Here is a 10517-nt window from a genome sequence, read left to right as displayed (position 1 = left end):
TTATTACCAGCAATTTTCAGAAACTTTTGGAATAAAATGTTGGGAAATAATGTGACCAAAGTATATCTTATTTAGCGACATTGTGTCACTTGTGACATTAGACCGATGACACCATTACTTATGTCACAAGCAATACCAAATTGCAATTTCGACAATAAATCATTAATTTCAGTCAAACCAGTGTAATAACCACAGTTAAATATGGAATTTAATAATATTTCAGAAACCAAAGACTTCAAAAATAGAATTAGAGCATCTGAATGTGACTTGTGACATAAGACCGGTGACACCATTACTTATGTCACAAGCAACACCAAATCACACTTTCGTCCATAATACATCATTATTTTCAGTCAAAAAAGCACAATAACCTACTCTAAAATGAAATTCGATAATATTTTAAGAGACTAAATACTAGCAAATTGGAAATATGCTTAGATATTAGTAATACCATTGTTGCTATTACTTTGGTCAAAATCGGCTCTAGAACGCAATTTTGCCTCAATAAATCAAGAATAGCAACTGAACACATGTAATATAGCCTGTTAAAATGTAATTCAATGACATTTCAAGCTTTGAAGAACATGAAAACAGAAATACATTAGAAACTTCAAACTTAAGTGTCACCTGTGACATTTTAACCAATGACACCAATGGTCACAAAAAGTACCAGAAGTCAAACAAACACTAGATAAATATCAGCCATGGTAATGAATTCGTGTAACCATACCGTAACATCCGCCCTACTGCTCAAATCTGTTAGTTTGTAGTAATTTAGTGTGTTATTAGTAAATCAAATCAAATTTCTTGACAACCCTTCTTTTATCTGGATTCGTCAAAAGCTTGAGTTTTGTCTTTTTCTTGATTGATACAACCCTGAAACATAAAAAATTAGAATTACAAGGAAATAATTAATTGTGTCAAAATCAGTCTTATGTGAGATGTCATAATATCATATTTGTAAATAGAATAACAGCTGAAAACATAATTTTTTGGTGGCACTTTGTAATATCCAATATCAAGTGTTGCTTGTGACAATGTAAAATAGCGATGACACCAAAGTTCAACTTACCTTTTCTGCCTGCAGCCACGCTGAAAAGGCAAATGAAAGTGCTGCACTTCAAAGACTGGTAAGAAGGGTGGATCAAAATTGCGAATCGCCATTTAACGAAACAAACTTCCACGTGTTCACACATGCCGTGTTGCTTGTGACAAATGACACCAAAACCAATAAACCTCAATATCGGCAAAACGGTATACATTTACTCCAAGATTTGAATTCAGATAGTAAATCTATCCTTTTTTCTCATAATAAAAGATTTTATAAACATTAAAAACGAGCTTTAAAGTTTCGTGTCGAGTCTTAGTATTGTGCTGTGTTTGATGACACCAAAGGTCACAAGCAACACCAACTTTTTAAGAACTCTATATGAAACTTAATCAGATATGTAATATACTGCAATTGCGTTTAAAAGTAAATTTTGACTTCATACTATTAGTCAAATTTAAATCACGTGAGCTAAAACATCACATTTAATTTCTACATGATTTCTAAAAAGGTGATGCGTTGACCTCGTTTTAAGCACATGCCAAACAGCATTCAAATTTGACTTTCCAGTTGTTTATTTCATAGTCTGTTGAACAGAGTATGTTGAGCTATCTAATTTTATCTCTTCTTCATATTATCAATTGATTACAAGCATTAACCCAATGAAAACAGCCCATAATTAAGTAAAAATCAAATTTTCTTAACACTGGTATCAGGCGGGCACCTTTTGACCTTGGCTCATATATATATAATTTTTTTGTTTTTTGTTGTTTTTTTTTAAAATTGTTTTATTTTAGTCTTCTTTGTCACTTTTCTTTTCAAAAATATATAATACAGCCTTATGCTGCCCGAAAAATTAGACGATGAAGATGAAGACAACATTCTTAAGCTGAGATCTTTGAATTTCTGAACCTATCAGACTCTTGGTTAGAGTGTTACAAAAAAAAAAAATAAATAAATAAAAAGGCCGATAGGAATCCCTTTTTAATAAAAAACAAAACTTAAATTATATTTTCAAGTTTTGATGCATCTAAAGCTTTGATTTGATCATCCATAATGTCGATGTAATTAAAAAAAAATATTTTGATAGAAGTTTTATTCAAGTTCTGAAGCCTTGTCCAATGCTTTGAGTTCCATAATGTAAATTTGTGTAATGATAAAATTTATACATTGCCCATATCCATCTACAATGCTGCGTGGTAGTTTAGAAGTGCAGCTATGTGGTCTCGTGGTATGACACTCGCTTTAGGATCGGAAGGTCCCGGATTCGAGCCTCACTGGGTGCATAGTTGAGTTCTTGGAGAAGGCTTTTTACTCATTCTCTCACCGTACTCGTGTGTAAAATGAGTACCTGGCCGTTAATAGCATTGTCTCTGTCCGTTAAAAAAATTGCAATATCGCCTAACAGGCATCATTTCCCGTCCTACATGTTAAATGTTGCTGTTGGCCAGGGACCCCTTGTAAAGAGCTTTGAGCACGTTTAGTGGATATTGCGCTATATAAAAGATTATTTTTTATAAAAAATTAGCGATCCAAGGAGAGTTTGTAAGACGATTGTCAAATTTCTTCATTTCCCCCCACAGGATGATTACATGGAAGCCCTGTCCCGACTCCAAATGGCTGTGACGCGAGCTCATAAGATCAAAGAGACAATCAAGTTTGAGGTTTTTATCCACAAGGTGGATGGGTTGTCAGATGATAACAAGATTGAGACTCAGAGAGACATATTGCAGAGAGCTACAGATGAATTGGCTGATGCTGGCATGGATAATATACGATTAAGGTATGGCTGTTTCTGAGAAAGAGCAAAATAATTTGTATGAATCGACAATAGCCTTCAACAGTCGTGACATCACTTCCCTCGTAATGATGCATGGTAACTTAGCAACTGGTTCTAATGGCGGATGCCCTTATGAAATACTTCTCCAATGAGCACAAATGTGTGTCTTGAGGAGAAAAACATAAATCTGATCATGTATTGACTCTTTTACATTCTGATCACATGACACGTGAAAATGGTCTCACCAGCGTGGAGAATAAAAAGTACTGATTTTCTTTGTTTAGAACCAAGCTGCTCGTTGCTGGGCGACGTGACATCAGACTATTGAATCCTATTGTTATGTTTTTTTTTTTTTTTGGGAATGTGAGATGAATGTGCTTGCCGGTATTTTTACATTTTTTAAAACCTTGGCATAGCAACCAGCAGCATACCTACCTACTTATTACAGATCATCCGTAATTGTTTCGGAAATTTGATGACAATGTTGTGGACGTGGAGGTGGAAGAAATATTACGTATTTTGATTTCACTGCAATTTGTTGCAGTGTTAGAGAATTTTTTTTTTTTTTTAAAGTTATCACAGTTTTTAGGAGAAAAAAACTCTGAAAGTTATAAAGGCTACCGCTCAGTTCCACACCAATGATAGTGAAGTGAATCACTAACCCGTAATGCTTGCCATCAACAACAAAGTTTATTGTCCCTGTAGAAGGTTGTCTGTAGCATTTTTTTGGTGTGATTTAGTATTATCGTATTAGTGAAATTTTACCATTTATTACTAATGTATTTTGTGTTGGTTATTGATATTGATATTTTCAAGTGTTCAATTATGCAGCAGAGGTTTTTGTCTCAGACAAGGTAGATTTCCCCTATCGTCTACCCCTGTTTTCTCCTTTATATCTAAATTTAAATCTATCTTACTTTTTCTGGCACTTTTTATCCATGTATGTGTGTTGCAATTGCTGTTGTTGCATGTGCTTCTAAAACTCAAAACCAGAGAAAAATTCCGATGATTATTGAATTATGCAAAGTACACGGCATAAGCAAACCCTGACAAAAGTGATGATTTAATTATTCAGTTTATGGTTGGATCTCTTTGTCTGCTCGGGGGTCCCTATAATTCAGTAGGTAGAGCACAGCACTTTCTTCACACACACAAAGTGACCGAGATCGATCCCGGATGCTGTTGAGATTTTTTTTTTCTGACCCCCACTGTCCACCCAGGGGTTGCGGGTGGTTGGATGGGAGCATCACCCTTGAATCATATACCTATGATGTTCGCATTGGTGTACGATCCGATAGTGATGTCGTTTCTTCTTCTCTTTACTAGCCTATCCTGCTTCTTTGGTTTGTGATTGTATTTTTGACAGGGGATATTTTTTTTTCTGTAAATCTTCTGCCTGTTTGTTTTTGGTTATTTATAATTAGCTTATATCTTTAGGTTATGATTTTGATTTACATTTGTACTATTTTTGTTAGATTGCTTGTTTTTTTGTTTCAGCGGTCTCTCATATAACCTCAATTGTGTTGGAAGAGACCTAAAGCAACAAACAAACAAAAACCACCCAGCGGTAATTGGTTTGCTGGATCTTGTTAGATTTGTTGGAAAATACTTTGGGTAATTGGTTTGCTGGATCTGTTAGATCTAGTGGAAACTACATTGGGATAGACTAGCAACCTCCAACAGGTAGCAAGCAATAAAACATTTTTTTTTTTTTTAATGTATATATATATATATATATATATATATATATATATATATATATATATATAAAGAAACCTGGATAAACTCTGGCTCCATGGGCCAAATGGCACTGAAGGACTACTTTCTCTATGCCTACTTATGTTGTCGTCGTTTATTTGTAAAAGTTACCCAGAGATGATTGTATGTTTTGTTTCTCCTTTATCTTTCAGCTTCCACCTAACCAGTATCTATGACCATTCCATTTTTGAGGCTTTCTCCAAAGTGGTTCAGAAGCTGATACCCCAATTACCCATCCTAGAGAATTTACTGGACATATTTATCACGGTGAGTGTCTTACTTCAATGGTATCTTAATGTCTTGTCTTATCCTAGAAAATAGTAAAAAAAAAAAAAGTTGAGCTTTTATATAGCGCAATATCCACTAAACGTGCTCAAAGCGCTTTACAAGGGGTCCCTGGCCAACAGCAACATTTAACATTCAAGATAGGACATGACGCCTGTTAGGCGATATTGTAATTTTTTCGGACAGAGACAATGCTGTAAACGGCCAAGTACTCATTTTACACCTGAGTACGGTGAGAGAAAGTGAGTAAAGAGCCTTTCCCAAGGGCTCAACTATGCGCCGAGGCACAAATGTTCAGCAACCCTTGGAACATTTATTTATGGCGAATATTGTGCAATATAATAGCATACATATTTTTTTTCCTTATATCCATCAAAGGCAAATACTTTTTACCATCTCTACATGGACAGTGAAAGTTACTGATCACAAAGTGCTGTTCACTTTATCTAATCCAGTTTCCCTGGTGGACAAAGATAACAGCAAAAGAAAAGAAATTTTTAATCCTAAAAAAAATCCTGATCTTACATTTACTTTTAATTTCCAGCAGAGATCCAGGTGAGACCATGATTTTTGTCTCGGTCCATATACAGAGGTCCATTTTTTCTATTCTCTTATACTGTTTTCCCTTTTATCTACATCTATTTTCTTACTTTTAATAATAATAATAATAATAATAATAATAATAATAGATCTTTATTGTCCATAAATATGGCAATTTGTCATTTAGTTACACTTGTTATAACGTTAAACGATAACTGTAACATTGAACAGATATTTCACTCCTACTTATTTTCTCTCTCTCTCTCTCTCTCTCTCTCTCTCTGGCCCTTAATGTGTCTGGCTGGGGTACCTGACCTCTCATAGTGGGCAGGGAGGCACTTACTGTGTCCTCTATCCTCTTATATCTGTTTCCAATTTGCTTTCTGTCTTTGTCTTGGAATGAGATGACTTGGTTATGCCCTGGCCATGGTGCTTGGCTAGGAGGGAAACGGTCAAATGCATAGTTAGTGTTTTGGGAGATGATATTTTTTTCTTTGTCAATCATCTCTCTGTTATATTGTTATATTTGTTATTTTGAATGTACGAGAATGTAAGCATTTGAGTGTATTCCTCATCGTGGGATTTTATGCCAGTGTCTGGGTGAGACATTTAGGTGATCTCAAATTAAGTACATTGATAGCGTGCTTTTGGAATCTGCATCTGTTCCCTATTTGAACCATTTCCCTTTGTCTTACTTTTATCCTCAAGTCATTTTAATTTTACATCTAGAATCTTTTCACTATCCAATAATTTTCCTTTTTACTGGAGCTGATATGACCTAAATGTGTTTCAAGCGCCGTAAAACCCCTAAAAACGTACAAACAAAAAAAAAAACATGACCCATGCATGTTGCAAGTGCCTTAACTTAAAATGAGCTTTTAAAATGAGCTTTTATATAGCACAATATCCACTAAATGTGCTCAAAGCGCTTTACAAGGGGTCCCTGGTTAACAGCAACATTTAACATGTAGGACGGGACATAACGCCTTTTAGGCGATATTACAATTTTTCGGACAAAGACAACGCTGTTAACGGCCAAGCACTCATTTTACACCTGAGTACAGTGAGAGAATATGAGTAAAGAGTCTTTTCCAAGGACTCAACTATGCTCTGAGCGCGAGGCTCGAACCCAGGACCTTCCAATCCGAAAGCGGGTGTCATACCACTAGACCACATAGCCGCACTTCTAAACCAGAAACAATCAAAGAGACTGTGCTGCAAACATTCATTCTCGTTCTTTACTTTCATGTCATTTTTTTTTTCTTCTTTTTTTTTTTTTATCTGACAGAACTCTGGCATAGAGAAGGCGTTCCTCTTTGACGTGGTCAGTAAGATTTACATTGCAACAGACACGAGTCCAGTGGACATGCAGTGCTATGAATTGTGCTGTGACATGATCGATGTGGTCCTCGACATGTCATGTATATATGGGTGCGTCTCCTCTACTTATATTTTGGTTTTAATGTTGTTCTTGTTTTTGTTGTTGTTCTTCTTCTTCTTCTTCTTCTTCTTCTTCTTCTTCTTCTTCTTCTTCTTCTTCTTCTTCTACTTCTTCTTCTTCTTCTTCTACTTCTTCTTCTACTTCTTCTTCTTCTTTTTCTTCTTCTTCTTTTTCTTCTCCTCCTCATTCATTTCACTTTTTCCACTAACAGTTTTGTTTATTTATTTTACAAATTTACTCAGCATCGTCATACATCTGTTCTTCCATTGCTGTTCTCGTCTTTTTCTATTTCTTCTTAACATAACAATTTTGTCCCCTTTCTTATCGCGTTACACAATACTGAGCTACTCTAGCAAAAAACGTCTTTTTTTTTTCTTTTTTTAATTGGACAGAAACCTTTTATATCAAATATCATTCTATTAAAACGATCCTCAACTAGTTTCGAAAGAATGGAATATTTTCTTGTATTAGGCTTTTTGACTAGTTGAGGTCATTTTAATCAATCGATGTTTGATGTAAAAAAAATGTGTGGCCCAAAAAAAATAAAAAAAATTATATATATATAATATAACATATATATATATATATATATATATATATATATATATATATATATATATATATATATATATATATATACATATAATGAAAAAAAAACGTTTTAGTACATCATATTGAACACCATGCATCTTTCCCTTCACTGGTATTGTTTTCTATTTCCTGTTTTTAACCAAAAAAAAAAAACCAAACTAATGGGAATTTCATTTGAATTAAATTTTAAACTGTTAAAACTGTTGTGTGTCTCCAGCTCTATCGGACATTCGTTCCCACGGTAATTCACAAGATCAAAGCAATGCTGCTTTACACTGACAAAATGTTTAATTTTTTAAAAAAATAAAAATTTTTTGGCCACATCAAAATGATCCTCAATTCGTCAAAAAAATTTCCAAAGAAGTCTTAGGTTTCAGAATTTTTTGGCAAGTTGAAGGTCATATTAATTTGTCGATAATTGACATGAATTTTGTGACCTATTTGAGAAAGATGGGTGTTTTATCAGTTTATAGCAGAACATTATTCACCCTTCACACCCTGTTTTGTTCCTTGTTTTGTTTTGTTATGTTTTTTTGTTTGTTTTATTTTGTTGGTTTTTTTTTAGTTTTGTTTTGTGTATTTTTATTTTTGCCTTTTCTTTTTCTCTCCTTTTCCTTTCGTTTTGTCATTCTGGTTTTGTTCTAATAAATATTCCATTTAAACAATCCCTTGATCCCTATTGCATAACCTGCATACTATTACCATAAGCTGCCAACTGTTCTGATAAAATACTTTTTTGTTTCTTAAGTTTGCTCCATGCTAAGAGGGAAAAAAAAATTATCTGAAAATGTTTTTAATGTTATAAAGGCTACTGCTCAGTTCCCCACACTTGATAGCTTAGTCGATCGCTAACTCGTAATGGTGGCTCTCAGAACATAAATTTATTTTACATATTGAAATTTATATGTATCATTTTTTTTATGGTTTAGTTTAGTACTTACTAATAATAATAATAATAATAATAATACTAATAATAATAATAATAATAATAATAATAATAATAATAAAATAATAATAATCTTTAGTGTCCAAATAGGCAATTATTGTTAGGTTACAGCTTTTGTAATAGGGGAAAAAATAGTAGTAATAATGATGATAATAATACTGATAGTAATGATGATGATGATGGTAATAATAATAATAATAATAATAATAAAATAATATAATAATAATAATAAGAAGAAGAAGAAGAAGAAGAAGAAGAAATTTTACGATTCGTTACTCATGAATTAAGTATAAGTTACTGATTTTGAAATTTTCAAGTAGGCAGTTATACCATTATCCCCTCCTGTTTCATCTCCATTTACATCCATCCATCCTTTTGAATTTATTTTAACCGATGTAAAAAGATTTGGCACCTGAGTGTGGTGAGAGAATGTGAGAAAGAGCCTTTTCCAAGGACTCAACTATGCGCTGAGCGAGGCTCGGAACCCAGGACCTTCCAATCCGAAAACGAGTGTCATACAACAAGACCACATAGTCCGAATAGACAAATCATTGGCCATGATGAATCTATCTATTAACGCTGCAGAAGAGTTCACATTTGATTGAATTGGGGGTCCGTCCTGATAGCTCAGTTGGTAGAGCACTTGCCTCGCATGCTAAGGCACTAGCATTGATCCTGGGTGAAATTGAGATTAAATAATTTTTTTTTCTGACACCCCTATCCACCCAGCCTTGATTGAGTAGCTGGGTCTGTCAGAAAGAGCAATAGATCAACGTCCTATCCAAGGGGTAGCAAGCATTTGCTATTCCGTTTCACCATATAGAAACCAGTATAAACAATGGCTCCATTGGTCTAATGTCCGACTACTTTTATAGAAGTTTTAATTATCATATATCTCAATTCCTACAAATGCAGTGGATCCCCTCCTCCTCACCCCCAAATTTTCTTCCAGTCTTTCACTGATTTACCAAGAAGAGAGACACAAGGAAATTTGCCTAATAATCAAGCTCTTGAGATGAAAACTTAACTGTGTGTATGTTTGTGTGTGCGTGTGTCTAGTGGTTGATTTTGTTTGGGGTCACTTTTTTTCTCCTTCCTCATCCCTTTTTATTTTTGTTTTAAATGATAATTTTTTCAACCTTTGGCATTTTTATTTCATTTATACTCCAACGTCGAACGTCGTCGGTATCAGTTGGGAATTTAAAAGTTGTTTTTTTTGTTGTTTTTTCTGATAGATTAAGCTGTCACATTATCGATATTATCAGTCATTGTTAACCTCACCACCACCCTCTACAACACTCACCACCATATCATTATCATTACCACCAACACTATCATTCATTTTTACACTTTATATTATGTCATTATGAAATCAGTTTTGGAGCTTTACTTGATATGAGAAAAAAAAAGGGGATTTTGGATGGTACTTGGTATAGTCCTCAAAAGATAGGATTTTGCAAACAATAGAAATTCCTGTTTTGGCATTGGTATCCTTTGGAGTTGTCTGAAATTTATCTGAGCCAAATTTTAAGTTGACTGTCTGGTCAACCTGAGACAATGGGAGGTGGGCATTGGTTGGTAGTGAATTTGGGAATAAGGGAAGTGTGGTGTAAAAATTGAGAGACTGTAGGGGTAGAGATGGTCGATTTTTCGCCATCTCTGCTTTTTCAATTCCTCAAGGGCTGCCTGTGAAAGCCTTTTCTAAGGACTCAGCTATGCATCGCTCAGGGAGTTACTGGAACCCTGTACCTTTTAGACCTGAGGCATCATACCAATAGACCACATAGTGGCACAAAATGGATTTGACGGTATTTTTTGGGGGGATGGTATTTTGTGGATAAGATATCAATATACACAGGTTTGTTAAGTCTTTGAAAAGATTTAGTATTTATATGCTGGTCATAAAGCTCAATGATTCGTAATTTCTGAAGCTGACTTTTAAGATGTCTTGAAAGAGTGAAAAAATGTTTTTAATATTAATCATTGTAACAACGCCTCATTCATCTGTAGTGTTTCATTCATTCTGTTTTGTTGATAGAGGGGAAACCTGAAACGTTCATTTTCTCTGTTTTTGTAATTAAATTGAAGCTTACATTCAATTTCACATTGTTATTTATTTCATGTTAAA

The 10517-nt window shown here is 34.2% G+C and overlaps 1 protein-coding gene across 2 annotated transcripts in view; it reads left to right on the top strand.

Annotated features, from left to right (window-relative positions):
- The window catches only part of LOC144956719 (uncharacterized), a 31026-nt gene that overhangs the window by 19419 nt on the left and 1090 nt on the right, over nt 1–10517 (top strand). Inside the window, exons 5-8 of one of the 2 annotated variants that reach the window (XM_078887395.1) lie at nt 2632–2831; nt 4739–4853; nt 6700–6842; nt 7661–7684. In XM_078887395.1, coding sequence (XP_078743521.1) covers nt 2632–2831; nt 4739–4853; nt 6700–6842; nt 7661–7684 — 482 coding nt within the window. The remainder of the gene's footprint in view (nt 1–2631; nt 2832–4738; nt 4854–6699; nt 6843–7660; nt 7685–10517) is intronic. The other variant, XM_078887396.1, reaches the window with a different exon arrangement.

This window comes from Berghia stephanieae, chromosome 11, assembly GCF_034508935.2.
Source record: "Berghia stephanieae isolate SIO BIC M18660-M18661 chromosome 11, UCSD_Bste_1.3, whole genome shotgun sequence".
NCBI classification, from domain to species: Eukaryota; Metazoa; Mollusca; class Gastropoda; order Nudibranchia; family Aeolidiidae; genus Berghia; species Berghia stephanieae.
This window is presented reverse-complemented; position numbering and strand designations above follow the sequence as displayed.